Source organism: Theobroma umbraticum, unplaced genomic scaffold (genome assembly GCF_002168275.2).
Source record: "Theobroma umbraticum cultivar Fairchild unplaced genomic scaffold, ASM216827v3 scaffold_147.0, whole genome shotgun sequence".
NCBI lineage: Eukaryota > Viridiplantae > Streptophyta > Magnoliopsida > Malvales > Malvaceae > Theobroma > Theobroma umbraticum.
The window spans coordinates 3,803,866-3,821,983 of record NW_018397259.1 but is presented as its reverse complement, the minus strand read 5'-3'; the positions used below and the strand labels follow the sequence as shown (position 1 = coordinate 3,821,983).

At 32.2% G+C, this 18,118-nt stretch overlaps 2 protein-coding genes and 1 pseudogene across 3 annotated transcripts; 1 reads left to right on the top strand and 2 right to left on the bottom strand.

Moving 5' to 3' along the window:
- Nucleotides 1–464: 464 nt before the first annotated feature.
- LOC110414812 (glutamine--fructose-6-phosphate aminotransferase [isomerizing] 1) lies at nt 465–4,518 on the bottom strand. Of its 2 annotated transcripts, none has more exons than XM_021426224.2 (6): nt 2,452–2,812; nt 2,107–2,357; nt 1,919–2,033; nt 1,539–1,794; nt 1,286–1,454; nt 465–760 (listed from the first exon to the last, which is right to left on the bottom strand). In XM_021426224.2, the coding sequence occupies exons 1-6, from the start codon at nt 2,708–2,710 to the stop codon at nt 677–679; spliced, it is 1,134 nt and encodes a 377-aa protein (XP_021281899.2). In that variant the 5' UTR covers nt 2,711–2,812; the 3' UTR covers nt 465–676. The 2 variants fall into 2 exon arrangements, with proteins under 2 accessions (XP_021281899.2, XP_089639538.1); XM_089783412.1 differs by lacking the exon at nt 465–760 and adding an exon at nt 4,154–4,518 and having other exon boundaries at nt 1,229–1,454.
- A 5,059-nt stretch (nt 4,519–9,577) lies between these two features.
- On the top strand, nt 9,578–12,473 carry LOC110414811 (ABC transporter G family member 31-like; annotated as a pseudogene).
- Nucleotides 12,474–13,176: 703 nt separating this feature from the next.
- On the bottom strand, nt 13,177–16,237 carry LOC110415474 (flavonol synthase/flavanone 3-hydroxylase-like). The gene is made up of 3 exons (XM_021427142.2): nt 15,722–16,237; nt 15,141–15,468; nt 13,177–13,599 (listed from the first exon to the last, which is right to left on the bottom strand). Exons 1-3 carry the CDS (start codon nt 16,186–16,188, stop codon nt 13,387–13,389), a joined length of 1,008 nt encoding a protein of 335 aa, XP_021282817.1. The 5' UTR covers nt 16,189–16,237; the 3' UTR covers nt 13,177–13,386.
- Between the last annotated feature and the right edge of the window lie 1,881 nt (nt 16,238–18,118).

Sequence of the window (18,118 nt, the reverse complement as noted above, 5' to 3'; positions counted from 1 at the left end):
AAATTTATAAAATTGACATAAAAAATAAATATTAATAAAATATTAACATAAATATATAAAAATTATCGTCACTGATTTTTATTATTTTTTTAAAATTATATTAATTGACTTTCAGTAAAGTTATATAGCAATCTTTTGATCCCAAGCATCTTGTTTTTTTTTTTTTTTTTAAAGACATAAATACGTTATTTTCAACAAACATTTTGAAGTCATTCCTAGCTCCGACAGAAGATTGACACACCAATCATGAACAAATTCTAAGTGTGCTTACAAAGGAATTTGAATATTCATTTCAAGTTGTGCCCGCACATACTCGCACATGCATTTGATTTTGCCACTGAAAGGTTGTGATTTTGTTCTTGGTTCAACAAACACCACAACCACCAGGATGTAAAATATAGTTCAATCTCCTCCACCGAGCCTCCTGTCACAGTATTCCATGATGCTATGTCTAAGTCCAGCCATTTCTTCCTACTTTATTCCACATAGGGATGTCCCAGAATGCAATCATATCAGAGTATCAGCGTTCAACCATCTTTGCTTTCATTCATTATACCCCATTCATCTTGCAAATAATCTCAAGAAGGAAAAACAAAAGGAGGTAAAAGAATGCATACTGTGTCCACTCTAATAATTTACAGAGGAACGTGAATGGGAATTCGTCAGTAGACATTCTTCACTGTGTGGTCACACTCTTTGCGAGATTCCGAGGCTGGTCAACGTTGTATCCCCTTAGAACAGTGAGATGATATGCCAGTAACTGCACCCAAAAAGCAAATTAAAGCTTATGGTTCATTAGCTTAACAGAGTCACAAATTTTTGTAACAATGTCTTGAGACAGAGAAGTTTGGTAAAAACTATAACCAAATAAAAGCCCAGAAAGTTGAAGAAGAATTTTGGATTAGCATCTCTCATCCACGTTCCTATCATGTGGATAAAACTTTGCAATGAACTCCAAGTATGTGGCATATAGAGCATGTAGACATATTAAAACTTGTGCTGAGGACTGAGTCATCTATGCAAGGCATTCAGCATTTTATATTTGCAATAGCTAGGACACATGCCATTGAGCAATCATATAATATTTATCAAAGCATAAGGAATGAATTTGCCTTGTCCCTTACAGAATGCATAATGCCCATTTTTCAAGGATGACATTACACATAGAATCTGTTAAATTGCTTGTCTTAGGTAAGGAGATCTAAATTCTATTCTTTTGTGGCATAAGTGAAAGTCTCTATTTCACAATAAAAGGCAAACCGAAATAAATATATGAGAACAATACTTGCAATGGAACTACATTAACCACAGGTTGAAGACAATCCTCAACGTAGGGAACTTCAATTACTCGACAGGCTCCTCCAGAACACACTGATGCAGCATCCCCTCCTGAACACATTACTATTACACGACCTTTGCGGGCATGAAGTTGCTGAATAACTGACTGCTGCTTGCTGTTAGCAATTTGAAGATTTCAGTGCCAAACAATGGAAAGTAATAAAATAAAAGAATTTCCCCCAAACTACAACCAAACCAACCTGAAGCAAGCATCACGGGTAGCAATCACAACTATTGGAAGATTTTCATCAACTAATGCCAAGGGACCATGTTTCATTTCACCAGCAAGTACCCCCTCACTATGCATAACAGGCACTTCCTTCACTTTTAAAGCACCTTCCAAAGCAGTTGCATAGTTGTATCCTCTCCCAAAGACAAGAAGTGACTGCTCAGCAATCAATAACTTTGCAAGATCCTTCATTTCCTGGTCAAGCTTCAACACCTCCCTGATTTTATCTGTAAAAGTGGATCACAACACAGAAAATTAGTTCAGCTACAAAAACAAAATACAAAGGGGAAAATCTTTTAAAATAAACAACAAAAGGAAAATAAATAAGAGGGGGCAACAATTGAGACTCACTTGGCAGGTCAAATAGACCATCTATTATAGCCTCCCTTCTCTCTTGATTGGAAATTGTGTCACCTCCAATTGCCAGAGCTAAAATGGCCATCACTACTATTTGACTTGTATATGCCTATTAATAACAGCAGAAAATTTTTTACTCATAAAACAAAATTAAGTAAAGATGTATTGATCAATGCACTTACCTTTGTACTTGCAACACCAATCTCACATCCAGCATTTATATGAACCCCACAGTGTGTATTCCGTGCTATTGCACTACCAACAGTATTTGTTATGCCAACACATAATGCACCATTTTCCAGAGCATATTCTAGGGCATGCAATGTATCAGCTGTTTCACCAGATTGACTGACAAAAACTGCTGTATCCTCTCTGTATATAGGACCTTGCCGATCCAATAGATCACTAGCAATTTCCATTGTAACAGGCACCCCTATTTTCCACATAAATAAACCAAATAAGTTAAAAATGAACATAACAAATTTTAAGAAGTGCACAAATTTTGTTTCCAGACAAATGGCACTTACCAGAGAGTTCTTCCAAGATGGGTCTAGCAGCAAGAGCAGCATTGTAACTTGTACCGCAACCAATAAACACAATCCTTCGGCTATGCCTAATTGTTTTAAGGTGATCCTTCAATCCACCCAAAAGAACAGTCTTAGCTTTACAGGAACCTCCACGTATAAGCCTCCCTCTCATTGTAGTTGTCAAAGATTCTGGCTGTTCATGAATTTCTTTCTGCATATAATGCTCATATTTTCCCTTATTTATTTGCTCAACCTCCATCTCAAGAATAGATAATGCACGTTGCACTGATGCAGGCCTAGAAAGACTACCACCATTTCTTCCTTTTTCATTATCAAATTTTAGGATTGATACACCCCCTTCCTGAAGAAACCAGTTAATTCGTGAAAAAAATGCATCCAAGCAACATGAAGGAAAGGAAAAAAGATTTGATCGACCATTATTAAAAGACTAATGAATGCAGACGGTAAAGAGGTAGATATATCATGAGTTGACGATGATTCTATGCACCATGAGCAAGAGTGAGCTCAAGAATTACATGGTTTAATTTTTCAAGACAGTGCTAGTAACGGTATGATTGCGAGTTAGGGAAGATATTAGCAAAACAGAGGGGGAAAAGAGCCACAAAATGCATGTTTACTCCAGAAAAATGCGGTGTAAACATACTTAAATATTCCTGTTCCAGGGAATAAAATGAAATCAAAGTAAAAAGTCATTCCATGATATCAATTTCATTCTTAAAGATGTTATTGAGACATCACTAGAAAGAAGACTAGACAGTCTGTCATTCTTTGCATTCTAAAATTGGCAATCTACAAGGGCTGCAAAAGATTGCATTGAGACTGGTCTTTTAACTCATAACCCTGGGAATGACAACCATCCAACCATAACAGCATAATGTTGCAATTATCAATACCAAATGCCACCACTTTGTCAGCAAACCAGCTGCTCAAATGGTTTCCAAAACATCCAAAAGCAAAAGAACCCCACAAGGGAAAGAAAATTAGTTAGGACATCATTATATAACCTTATTGACAGCTAGGTTAATCATCTATGAGACAGAATGATAATTGGCAGGAGGATCTAAGGAGCTCAAAGCTACATGTCATTGACTCACTGGAAATATCTTAATCTGGATGTTTTTTTGCCTTTCTATTTCTAACGAGTATCAGTCAGCTCAATGTCAAAACCAAAACGAAATCATAACATAACATTCCTATTAAGATTACTCATAAGAAAGCCTCCTAGTGATTTGGTTGGTCTTGAACCAACACAATTTTAAAACTTTGAACCAACACAATTGTCAGAGTTGCTTTAGTGTAAATACTTTATTCCATTGGAAACTCCAATGTGCTTATTAAGTTTAAAAGAAAAAGAAAAACATAAAAAATGTCTCCTAAAATAGGTTCACAACCATATTCTATATATCTTGGATTTTAATAAGCATCACAAGAAGCTTATACGGTAAAATTATCCGTCAGATTCTACATAGCATTTAATTCTAGGAAGGTCTACATGTCATATAAAAAAGAAAGGATAGAAAGAGATGAAAAAGGAGGGATAAAATGACAACAGAAAAACAAGATGCACATAGAAAATAATGGTAGAGTAGAACCAGAAGCGTTTTTAAGACATATATCGAGTAGAGAAAGACAACAAGAACAAAGGATGACTTGCAAAATTATCCAACTGATAAATATGCACCTAAAGATGAACTACTTCCCCATCCTCGATAACCAGAACTTTCTTTGTGTGTTCGATAAGAGCATTCGCATCACTTGATAGAAAAAGTTCCTTAGGATTGCCATTCTTTGACAGAAATTTAGCATCATGAAATGCCGATGCATTGCACACACCTTCATTTAATTCCTGAGACAAAGCAATTTCTTAAATGACAAAAAAAAAAAACAAAAACAAAGCACCAACCTGACAGATATAAAATAATATGTAACAAAAAGACACAAGAAATTTCATGCACTGAATCTGTAACCTAGTCTGATTTAAAAATTATAACCCAGTAAAAACAACAACAGTAAATGGCCAAACGAGCCAGAACAGACTTTACAAAAACTTCCACTGCAACAAGATTTTGTGTGTTTTGTCTTCGACAGTTTTTACTTAATTAGAGAAGGGTGCAGAGCAGAGATTGCACTGTATAAGCAGACACCTCTTGTTCTTGTCAACCAACTCTTTATCAAGGATGATAGAATTCCAAATCTATTTACGACATTATTAGCTTTTTTACATGTATTTGATAGAGAAAAAGTCAAAAACAATTATACTTCCACATGTTGCTTTTACCAACTTGTTGTGCATTGACACATAAAATCTGTTCCTGCAGTCAGTAAGGTATGATCGCATTGACAAATAAAATCTGTTCCTACAGTCAGAAAGTCGGATCGGACGACTATCAATAGCTATAGCATAAAATCTATTCTGTCAAACTTCCTTTTAGATGGAACATTCTATTGGTCTAGCCCAAAGATGAAGATACCTGCTATCTTAAGTGCTTGAACACGCATTATTCGAAAGGAATAATGCTTAAAAAAGCATCTAAACTATTTAAGAATATTCAAGTAAGTTTTTATTTTTTTATTGTGTTCAATTAAACCTCTTTATTTTTATATTAGATCAAATAAATCTTTATTATTAATGATTAATTAATTGTATTTAGTAAAAATACCACTTGTCATTTTATATCTACATGGCACTGATATGACAATGATGTAGAGGGTAAAAAATTACCACGTGATCATATTATCATAAAAATTAATATATTATGTCATCATCAATTATGATACGCCAGCATGACATATTATAATCAATTATGATATTTTAACATACCATGTTAGCGTCATATGACATAGAATAACAAATGATATTTCACTAAGTCAACTATTAATTATAAAAGACTTATTTGATTCAAAATAAAAAATATAAAAACTTATTTGACTTAAAATAAAAGTATAAGAACTTATTTAAATTTTTTTGAATAGTTTAGGGGTTTTGTTTGTATATTATATCTATTCGTAAAAATGACCGTTCTATATTCAAATTTGGTCTTTTCTCTGTTTTCTTTTGCGAGATCATAAAATTCTACTGAAGAGTAAGGGCAATTTACATGAGTGATAAGACAGCAATGCCCTATGAAACTAATTGTTGGGCAACTAAAAAGCAAAATATGTTAAGAATGAGCATGGCAGATATGTGTATGCTGTGACACATGTATGGACACACAATGAACTATAGAATTAGGAAAAAATGCATGCAGGAAAATGTGGGGGTTGCATCAATTGAGCAAAAAAAATGAGAAACTTGTTTGAGATAGTCTGGATATGTAAAGAGGAAACCTACATGTGCCCGTAAGCAAAGATATGACTTAACGAGAGAAACATCAATTGCCAGGTTGAATAGGGATTACTCCAAATTTTTGTCCTGGAAAAACTTGCGAAAAGGATTTTTTTTTTCTTTTGAAGACGTGGAAGAAGATAATTCTCACATCTTAAATACATTTAAAGATAAAAATGGTTTCGTTTTCTTTATACATTAAAACCATATCTTAAAAATGGGAATTTTAAATTTAAGATTTAAACCCACAAAAGTTCACTGGGAAAAGAAATGGGGTGAATTATTTCCCTCAAGAGGGACAAAAAGAATAAAATATGAAGGGTTGGGGAAGCCAATTCAAAAGTACATCACCAATTGATTATTCACAATTCTTCAAAGAAGTCAATTTGTATAATTTGCATAACAAATAAAAGCAGTATTCTGACAGAATTTCCATATTTCTTTATCCCGAGATTGCATTAGCAGCTATTAAAATCAATCTTTAAGTGTTCACATGATGGAGAGAAAGAGAACAAACACATCATATAGATATCAATAATCTTGCATGAACAAACATGAGCAATGTAACCCCTGTCTAAAATAACACAATATCACTGTATCAATATTTAAAAGTTTCTAAAACAGAAAAGGAAACCAACAAATAAGTACCACAAGTATTCTCAAGTTTTCTTTTTCTTTTCTTTTTGGTTATCAGAAAAGAATTTAAGTAGAGGTCTACTTGGTGGCCCAAGCTATAGAATCAATAAGCCTAACTCAATCAACCACGACCAGAAAATTATTGGCCCATTCCAGTTTTGGGTGTCAACAGATTAAGAAATATTCAAGCAAGAAAAGCTCATATCTTATTTTCATTACTTCAATTGATCTCAATTTCTCCTTTGGTTGTTCCTTTTACCGGCTAAGAAGAGAATTTGGGTGTAAAAACAAATAACAATATGAAAAAAATCAAACTTAAAATTGAAATTTAGTGGATAATAAATAAAAGATGATAAATAATTATTTATGTTAAATAGTCATTTATTTATCTTTTATTATTTTACCTTGTACAATTTATGTATACTTTACAATAACTTCATAAAAATATATGATAATTTATTCATCATAATAAATATATGATATTAAAAATATATTAAAAAATAATATTATATAAAAATTAATAATAAAAAATATAAATATATTAAACTTATATTTTAATAAATATGAATAATTTTAAAATTTAACATTACATTTCTAACAAAATATTTGTAAATTAAGCGTTACAATATCATTTTCTTTACATTTTAATAATTACTTTGCTTATATACCAAACAGTACATTGTTCTCTTTTTGCAATTACATTACTTATAACTATATTACCTATAATCATATTGTATTGTAAAATATCAAATGATATTTCAATACTTTTTTGAGTTCTAAAACAACAACATTTTACTATTTTTATTAAAAGTAAAAGTTTTTTTTTTGTGTTAATGCAAATTGATATGTCACATCATCAATAAAAATATCATATAATTGAAATTATTGACAAGTATTTAATACCATTATTAATCTTCCTTCAATGAATTATTAATAAAAATATAGAATTGAATTTATTAAAAATGGGGTAGTTTCATTTTTTTTATTGTTGATGCAAGTTCACCTCTTCCTCAATTGGGGTAAAATACAAAAAAACTCATTTAATATATTTTTAAAATATACTTTAACCTCTCTTATTTTTAAATGCATTGTCTCCTTTGACTATTCATTATCATTAGTTAAAATTTAACTTTAAAAAAATTCATTAGTCAAAAATTATTTACATATTAAAAAGTCATAATCACATTTGAGTAATTGAAAAATAAAAAAATACAAAGAATATCATAATCTAATTTAATTGAATAATGATGATTTAAAAAAAAAGACACACAATAATAAATAAAAGTAAAAGAAAGAAATAAATGATTTAAGATTATTTTATATTAACAATTCATAAAAAATTTATAATTTTGAAATGAAAAAGCAAAAATCTAAAAAAATTAAGTAATGATAATGTAATTAAATTAGATATAATTTTTTAATTGTTTTCCTTTTTTTATTTTCACCTTATTCTTTCTCTTCTTCTCGTTATTTTTTTGTTTGTTTCGAATAGCATAATTGTTTCTTTCTTTATCTCTCGCAATTTGATCTTTCCCTCTTTCGATCTCCACGCATTACTATGACTACAATTCAAAATTATTAGCACCAAGATATCCCCACCACATAGTGAATTTTCAACAACAATTACAAAAATTTAATAAATTTACAATATTTTGCCCAAAATAATAACTAAAATCTTATAAAATTTTACTTTAAAATGCTTTAATTTTAAAATTGATCTCACAAAAACTTGGTTGGAGTTAGATTTATCATCTATTGTTTATGAAGTTAAATCTACTCTCATGTGCTTCAAATATTCTATTCAGTTTATCATTTCATTAAAGAAGTGATTTTATTTTAAAACTTTTGTTAAATTTTGTCGCTATTGGGCTTTACATACAAAAACCCAAAAGGAAAAAGGAAGGTAGTGATTGATACTAGCCAGAAGTAAAAAATAAAGAGAGAAAACTGTAAAAAGAGAGCATTTAGAAGACAATTAAGTTCAAACTTGATAAGTTTTATGTTAGAAGGACTTCTGCATACATTAGCCAAAGAGATGATCACATTCCACAGCTCGCTGGACGAGAAGGATTGGATTTTGCTGCTAGACGTCAAGGTGCAAGTGAAGGATTGGCAGGTTTGTTTACTTCCACTATCTGGAAATGTTAGTTATGGTACACTTCCAACGTTTTAGTTACTTTCTCACTATTACTGTCCTTGTTAAATTTCATCATCACAGCATGATAGGAAAAATATAATGCTGTTTTCTGTTGTAATATTGTGCCTCAATGTTATTGTTCTCCTGCTGCAATCACTGGAGACTTCTAGAAATGGAGCAAGCTAATGACCAAGGCCATGAGCAGGAGGAACCCATTTTTCCTGTGATTTGAGTTTTCCTTTTGTTTTTGTGTATATCCTTGTGTCCCAAGCTTTGGTAGTTAACCTTGTTATAAACTTCACCTCCTCGCGTTCTTTTTCTTAATAAGTTATAACCTTGTTAACCTTTGTAACTTGTGTTTCAGTTGACTGCTTTTCTCCTGCTCTTCTTATATATTTATGCTTGCAGAGTATATGGAAGATTTAGCGAATTTAGAAAAGGAAAGGAAGATACGTCCAGTCCCAGATATTGATGCTTTCATGAAGGTCACCTGTGCATTTGTTCTTCAGTGTTTACTCCTTTCCTGATTTAACCGTCAGATTCTTATCAATTACACTGTCCACCTCTGCAGCTAGGGCGTTGGATTTCAAATCTTAATGTCCTTAGACAGATGAAGATTTTACTAATTTTCTTATAGTTTTATTATAATTGGAATATATACCAATTATTATTGATGGAATCCATGATACCTTGCATTTGTTCTAAGACGGCTTCATGGGAAGGTTTGACGTATAATGGTGAAATTTCCATTCTCTATAAGTTATTCTCACACCGCAAACATGTGCACGGTAGGAGGATGATTGGTTGAGGACAGTTAACTAATTGGTTAAGGGTTTTAATGCAATATAAATTAGTTATACAAAAATGAAATGCTTTATTGAGGCTTATCATTCATTTTGAACTTTAATTTAGAGAGTTTAAAGGTTGATTGATTTTTATGATCCAATCTCCATTCTGTGATACTTCCGTCAAATTGTAACAGTCATGACTATCCTTATGCAGGAGAGATGGTTGTTGGGCTGAGAAAAGCTCTATTCATGGATTAAATATCTACTGAACTTGATAGCTCTACCCACATTCCAAATTGCAGAATGTGTGCGAAATTTTGTTCATCTAATGGAAGGAACTGTACTCATGGCTCTTCCACAGCCTGTTCCTGAGACATTTGAGCTATTTGATGTTCTAGTGCTATTATCGGAAGGATATATGGTGTATCAGGGCCCTCGAGCATAAGTTTTGCAGATTTTCTTTATGAGGTATTTATTTTCCTCGCTGCTACTTCTACGGTTAGATCTTCTTTAGGTACTTGCCTAACTAGTTACAGTTTCCAGGTGACCTCTGACAAGGATCAAGCTCTCTAGAGTCAACACTTAGTGTTCCACAAAGTGAGGAAAACTATGCCTGCTAATCCTTCAAAGCCATACCTGTTCATTCCTGTTTCAGAAATGGCCAATACATTTAAAAATTTCAGATTTGGAACTCTCTAGAGTCGACACTTAGTGTTCCATGTGATAAATCCCGGAGTCATCCTCCAGCTTTGTCCGAAGAAAGATTCGCTGCATCAAAATGGGAACTTTTAAGAACGTGCTTTGCACGAGAAAACCTACTAATTAGCAGGCATAGTTTTCTTTGCATTTTCAAGACATGCCAGATATGCCTTGGCTTGCCACTTCTGCGATTGTTATGTATGTTTACCTCAGAATTTTACTTGACAATGTGTATACCAATATAACCATCTATGACTTGATAATATATGATGAACTGTTAGTCTGTTACTTCTGCTTTGTTCTTTTTGTTTTTGGATAAATGGGCATTTTATTTATCCAGGAAGCAGAGCAAATAACCTGCTACAAAAAATCCTTCTTCTTTGTTCATTCTGTAATAAAGAGTTAAGAATTGGCTGAGTATTTTCTAGGAGGTCTTTTATCCTGCATCTTTTCTCCATTTGTTGACTACTGTTACTCATGAACTTAGTACTATGATCTTTTATTATTTTTTCTTTTCAAGTTTTTATAACTGTATTTCACTTTTGAAATCTGTGTATTACACACGTTTGAGGTTGCATTTGTCGGATTTGTCACAGGCACAACCTTTTTAGGAACAAGACTACAACCGGCAGATGAGACTAATGGCAACCTCTACCCCTCTTGCCTTTTCTTTTGGGTAGTGCATAAGTTGTTTAATGGATTTTCCGAGCTACCCTTCTGATATTTCGATGATAGCTCCCAGAAAAGCCCAGGCAATTATTCCACCTGATGACTCAGAAAAAGATTCTGTTAGGAAGGAAGGTTAGTCATCTTTGATATATGTAACATCAATTTACTTTGAAACATCTAGGGCATCTGTGCCTCTTGTAAAGGAATCTGATCGTTCCTTCACAAATTTATCACTTATCTATGCAGTTGAAAGTGAGGAGTTGGAATCAGGTGTTCCATCTGGTCACTGCGACAGTAAAAGGAAGGGAATGATCCTGCCATTTCAGCCATTAGCAATGATTTTTCATTATGTCAATTACTTGATGTTGACATGCCCAAGGTATGTTTGTCTCGTGGTTTTGGGTTCTTGGAGTTTTGGATATCTTTAACTAACGTAAAACCTTCTTTTTCCATTTTCCTCTTTTCTTTTGGTTGAATATCTCAGGAAATGAGTGCACATGGCATACCTGAAAGGAGATTGCAGCTCGTGTCTAATGTTAGTGGAGTATTCTCACCAGGTGTTCTTACAGCATTAGTCGGGTCAAGTGGAGCAGGAAAGACTACCTTGATGGATGTGGTTGCGGGAAGGAAAACTAGGGGATACATTGAAGGGGATATTAAGATTAAGATATTAGGGTACCCAAAGGAACAGAAGACATCTGCCAGAGTTTCAGGATATGTTGAGCAAAATGACATACATTCTCCTCAAGTTACATTTGAGGAGTCTCTCTGGTTTTCCTCCAGTCTTCGCCTTCCGAAAGAAATTAGCAAAGTCCAGACACGTGTGACCTGATAACTCTCGGCACATTTATATTTGTTTTAATCTAGTTGCTTTCGCTGCATTTTTTATATAACTTTTCTGCACTTCCCTACAGGAGTTTGTTGAAGAAGTGATGCGTTTAGTCGAGGTTGATACACTAAGGAATGCTTTAGTTGGTTTACCAGGTAGCTGTCGCTTATCAGCAGAGCAGAGAAAACGTTTAACTATTGCAGTGGAGCTTGCTACAAATGCTTCCATTATTTTCACGGATGAGCCTACATTTGGACTTGATGCACGGACAGCGGCAATTGTGATGAAAAAGGTTCGTAATACTGTCGATACTGGAAGAACTGTGGGGTGCACTATTCACCAAACCTTTTTGAAGCATTTGATGAGGTGAGTCTGATTATAGTTAATTTTATTTTTCGGAGCTAATACAAGAGTTGTGCATCTGAATTTGCCTATTAATTTTCATATGCAGCTGCTGCTTCTGAAACGTGGAGGTCAGGTTGTATATGGAGGAAAGCTTGGACAAAACTCGCAGATTTTGATAGACTATTTCCCGGCGACCTTGCACTATCATTGTTATAATCAGACTGATCGCCTCATCAAATGCTTCCAAAATTTCAATACTGGGTTGGTGAATAGTGCACACCACAGTTCCTCCCGGTCTCTACAGTATTACGAACCGTTCTTATCACAATTGCCGCTGTCCGTGCATCAAGTCCAGGTGTAGGCTCATCCATGAAAATAATGGAACGATTTGCAGCAAGCTCCACTGCAATACTTAAGCGTTTTCTCTGCTTTGTTGATAAGCCACTGCTACCTGGTAAACCAACTAAAGCATTCCTTAATGTAACAGCCTCTTCTAAACGCATCACTTCTTCAACAAACTCCCGTAGGGAAGTGCAGAAGAATTATATCCAAAAAAGCAGTGAAAGCAACTAGGTTAGAACAAATATAATGTACAAAGAGTCTCTCTCTCCTACAAAAAAATATTAGCAAATACTTTGACTTTCCGGTCTTTTAAGAAAATTTGTAGCATTCTTTTAATATAAAAAATTTATAGTATTGATAAACTATAATTTTAAATGTTAAAAAGTAGAAAAAAGAACTCAGATAATATTATGAAACATAAACAATAAGAATGGTAGGTATTTAAAGAACAAAAATGGACATACTTGTTTTAAATGTCTTTTAAAAGAAAAAAGATGAACATTCAATTTAAAACACAAAGAATATCAATTCGGGCAAACTTGAATAACATGAGTTTAATCAACCTTAATCTAAATTTAAAAAGCCTCCTCCAACATGAGATTCATGGAAGCAAAATTTTTTATTTATTTTTCCAATTAATGTGGGTGAGTAGCTGGAAATACATAAAATTTTATGCATGATTTTTATTCTCATCTATTTTATTTTCTTTCAATTTTCCATCTTAATTCTCAACTTTGGTACCAAATATGATGTAAGTTGCAAAACAAGTTACCTTCACTTCAAATCATGCATTAAATTAAGTGACACAGTTCAAATCATTAAATTGGTATAAAAAAAAAATCGGTTGGGAGTACCTAAAGAAGCAATCTCCAGATAATATTTACATATATAATACTTAGAAAGACTGAAATAACTATTGCCTTGCAAATTGAAATTGAAAAGAATTTGATGATTATAGGCATCATTATAATATATATTGAAGTTCAAATTTTTATTTCCCTAAGAAAATATTCCTCCTGCAGGAACATAACCAAATTGCAGGAGTTGTAGTGGCATACAAACTCATACAAATTTATTTATTACTGGTTTTAGCCAGTGGTTATGTAGGGAAATACACTTCATGGGTAGTAAAAGAGGCTGATTATTACTGGGGCAGCTTGTTCAGTTTACAATAACTATAGTCCTTGAATTTCTTGGCCTTATATTTGGGAGGATTTTGTTCATCGACAAGCTGAGGAAGCGGCCCAACTACAAATTCCGCTGGCGGTTCCAAGAATACCGGCCATGACATCCTCGCTTTGTCCTTGTCCACCGTCGTCCTGTGCAGGACTGCCTTGTACTTTCCATTGCTTAGTATCTACAATATTTACGCAAATAAAATCAACAACAATTACATTATCTTGTACATTTAGGCTACATCCAAGACCGGCTCTTGAAAAAATCACCCAAGGACTTTGCATCTCAAATTTAAAGAGGTTTCATAATTTTATAATAATTATATTAAAAATATATAATAATTAAAATATTTACTTACTATTCCGTACTTAATAAATATCTATTTTCTATCCCTTTCACTTCCTTATTAATTCTTAACTATTTATCTTATTTTTCATTAAACATATGTAAAAGTTAAAGATAATAATAAAATGACATATTCTTTCACTTTTTTAATTATATGTTTAATAAATCTCAATTTTTTATTAGTACTACAATGTTATTGATTTTCAACTATTTTTCTTATTTAAAAATTTTTTTTCTTTTTTTAAAAAAATATAAAGAAAATGGATTTGCATCTACTATAATTTCTTTGGAAGAAGTTGCATCTAAAATGAACATAAATCTTAAATTTCGTGATACACCTATCATTCATAGAAAAAAAAGTTTGATCAGAATGTTGACAATAAAATAACAAGATATTAAAAAATCATTTAGAATTAGATCAAACAATTTTTTCACTCTAAAATAGATTTGAACAATTTAAGATATATGAAAGTATTTTTAATTTTCTATTTAGCTGTAAAAAGTTAAAGTCAATAGACGATAATAGTTTGAAAGAATATTACCTTAATTTTAAACGTTCCTTAAAATATAATAACTATTTTTGATGTTGATGGTTTGGATTTATTTTTAAAATTAAAAATTTTTAAAAAAATTATACAAATGAAAGATAACAGTCTAATCAACATTTTTAATTATATACGAAGATTCAATTCTTTTCCAAATGCATGTATACTTAATTGTATAAGAAGTCTCAATTATTTTCCAAAATGCATGTATACTTAAGTATATAAGACGTCTCAATTATTTTCCAAATACATATATTACTTTTAAAATAAGATTCAATTATTTTCCAAATGTATATATTGCTTTTAAAATAATATTAACAATTTCAATAAGTGTTACTTAAGGAGAAAGCAGTTTTTTCAAAACTAAAATTAAATAAAATCTTATTTAAGATCAACAATGTTTCAAGAAAAATTAAATAAATTGACTATATTATCAATTGAAAAAAATATTAAAAAAATTTAATTATAAAAATTTAATTAAAAATTTTACATCTTAAAAAGTTAGAAAAATAAAATTTTAATAATTTTTTTAATTTCAATAAAAAAATTCTCATTTAAATATTTCATTTTAGTCTTTTGAGGTTATTGAGCCGGTCCTGGGTACATCACCGTCCACGTCTTGGCTTGAAAGAAGATCCGTGGATGGTTTCTCTTTTTGGTAAATACTATCAAAATTCTTTGTTTCCCATCTGACTTTTCCATGCATATATATATATGCGTTCCGAAATTCAAACAGTAGACGTTTAAATCCAGTTGGAAGTAAGTTTTGGAATTAATTAATGCTAGTAATAAAGAAAATAGAGCAAATTAAAGCAGGAATAATTAAGGTAACCTCAATCTGGTCGCCAATGTGAATAATGAGGGCGCCAGGGATGTATTTGGCATCGATCCAGAGGCCATCCTTGAAGACTTGCAACCCAGGGACGTCGTTGGGCACAAGAACGGTTATGGCAGAAAGATCAGTGTGAGGAGCGACTCCCAGAGTTAGATCGGGACGAGGACATGTCGGATAGTAGTTTATCTTCATCAAATACTCCATCTCCTCACCTCCTGCTCCTTCTTTAATGGCATGGGGTGCAAGCCCTAGCCCTAGTGACAGGCATTTGAACAGCTTGTCCACTACCCTTCTCATGTACTCTGCATACTCCTCGTTCACCGCTCTGCAACAACTTAAATGAAGCTCGTTTCGTAACTCATACCATTTGGTAACCAAATTTACTTAAATCGAGCCCCCAATTAAGGCGTAAATGAAGCATGAAATAAGAAACAAAAGAAATATTTCCAAGAAACAAACATGCGACACGAAGCATGTATATTTCCTAGCTACTTTTATAGATCTGTACTTGAATTTTGCATGCATGCTTGATGCATAGTTATGAAAAGTTAATTATAAGTGGGGAGGAAGAACCAAACCTGTAAGAGGGGGGGTTCTGGGGCCAGAACTGGTAGTTGATGCGTGAAGGAGGCCATATCCTGTGGAAAAGGTAATCAGCCCAATTCTTCTTTCCTTGAAGATCTTTTCCAAGCTTGCTTCCATAACCTTCAATTGTCTGTGCACCACTTGGCTTAGCATACAGTTCTTTCTCTTCCTGTGGCAGATCAAAAAACTCCTTGCCAACTTGTTGTAACTTTTCAATGAGATCAAAGGGTATGCCATGGTTTACAACCTGGAATATCCCCCAATCCCTGCTAGCATTGGCGGTCAAACGGATAACTTTTTCCTGATTATGGTCATCGAGATCGATGACAGGGATTTCAGGGACCGGACCTTGAAATGTTGTGATTGCAGGTTGTTCCTCCTCTGGCCGAATAAACTCTGTTGGAATACTGTCTTTAGTTAGAGACGATAAAGCAATAGCTTGGACTCGCTCCACCTCCATATTTTTCCTACCCAAAACTCCTCCACTCTCTTTCTTTCCCTTCCTTAGAAAACTGCTTTGGTAGGTTGGCCCAACGTTGAGTGCATGACTGCCGTTTTATAGCGGTGAACTTGACTCCTAAGTTACATAAATTAATGCTTATATAAAAAAAAGTAACATACTTTAATAAAATCATATTCATAGCAGCATGAAAGAGGTTAAGGGCGAAGGACGTGCCCCGGAGCAAATGGAGAGAGAGGCCTAAATAGACGTGGTGTTTCGGTGTTCACTTGTTGGAGCTACCAACTACGTAAAGGACATGACACAGACACTACTGACATTGAAGTGCAGGTCCAGCCTATGCCCTATGGATTCGGTTTTGGGCCGCAACAAGTTACTTTTCGTCACCAACTTTTGCTAGCTTTGCTGGTCAGACTATGGTATATAAATTTCTCTTTTTTTTTTATTAAAAGGAAATAAAAATAATAGATTTATGACAAACTAACATTATGAAAATAAAATTTTCATAACATAATTTAATAAAATTGAAACATTGTCCCTAATAAGATTTTGAAAAGCATCAACAGAATATTGAAAAGGCATATTTATAAAACAATCAAATACATGATACATTTGAATAATATTGATTTGTCATTTTTTCTTTAAAAAGTCTTTAATAGTCCAAATCTAACAATTTTCAACTGAATATTTGAAAATTTCACATAGTGCATCTTACATTAAAAAATTTAAATTGATCTTGACAGAGAAATGAACCAAATTAATGATGGAGGTGGGCTAATATGATGGGCCTACAAAAATTCATAGATTCTCAAGCCACAAAAGTACAAGATTTAAGCAATAATTCTATACAAAATGCAGGAGATAAAAGATGGATCAAATAGGCTATAGAGCGTTGAGAGAGATTTCGAGTAAAAGCAGGAAAATTGAGAACAAACGAGAAGAGACAATTAATGAAGCTTGTTTTGCCTTCAATTCTTGCCTCTCCTAAAACTTGTTTGGTTTGATTTTTTTTAGTTTAAAAGTTATTATTGTTATGAATATTTTTGTAAATATCCATTAATATTATTTATATATAGATTTGATGTAAATTAGATTAGATTATAATTTAATCCATCTAATCCCTAAGTGCTATCTTCATCTTGTAAATTTAATCCAAATAAAGGGTTGTTAGCCTATAAATACGCCCCTTCACTTTATTTATAAATACATATTTGAATAAGATCTTCTTACTCCCTTTAAATATTTCTTTCTCTCTAAATACTTTCTCTTATATTTCTATTATCATAAAATATTTTATGATGATTTTAACCATAGCCAAGTTGATATTGCACATCAAGATACATTAAAAGAGGAATTAATTATATGATTGGTAATAGAAATATCCATTGTTGATTTTCTTGTCCTGAAAAAGGAATTGATTATTTGATTAGCAATAGAAATATCTAAGAATAAACTTAATAGTAATTGGTACATTTTAGTATGATTATATTATGAAGATACTTTAATATGTTTTCATTATATTTAAATGATATATTCTTATTATGTATTTTAATTATATATTTAATGTTATTTCATGTTAACTTGTAAATTTCTTATTGTATATATTTTACTTTATTGAAGATAACATGGATATTCATCTTGTTAGATTCAAGATTTATGATATAATTATATGTCTAGCAGACATTACTACAACACACACTATATTTAAAAATAATAAATATTTTTCCTACTTGACAACGAAAAAAAATTAATGTCAATTCAATATTAAGTAGTATAAAATTAATTGAAATGCTCCAAAAGAGCTAATATTTTACTACCTTGAGGAATAAATTAATGGAAGATGTATTATTTTCTATTAAGTCTCAAAGAAGTTTGTTAAGTTTTAAAAATATTCGTCTGAATAGATATCATATTGAGAGAATGAATGAAA

Excerpts from the sequence above, each read along its gene's own strand:
- LOC110414812 (XM_021426224.2), bottom strand. The coding sequence starts at position 2,710 with ATGGAGGTTGAGCAAATAAATAAGGGAAAATATGAGCATTATATGCAG. Across the intron at positions 1,795-1,918 it reads TGGTCTATTTGACCTGCCAA|ATAAAATCAGGGAGGTGTTG; the intron begins GTGAGTCTCAAT and ends CCACTTTTACAG. Across the intron at positions 1,455-1,538 it reads ACCCGTGATGCTTGCTTCAG|CAAGCAGCAGTCAGTTATTC; the intron begins GTTGGTTTGGTT and ends AATTGCTAACAG.
- LOC110415474 (XM_021427142.2), bottom strand. The coding sequence starts at position 16,188 with ATGGAGGTGGAGCGAGTCCAAGCTATTGCTTTATCGTCTCTAACTAAA. Across the intron at positions 15,469-15,721 it reads CAGAACCCCCCCTCTTACAG|AGCGGTGAACGAGGAGTATG; the intron begins GTTTGGTTCTTC and ends AAGTTGTTGCAG. Across the intron at positions 13,600-15,140 it reads ACATTGGCGACCAGATTGAG|ATACTAAGCAATGGAAAGTA; the intron begins GTTACCTTAATT and ends TAAATATTGTAG.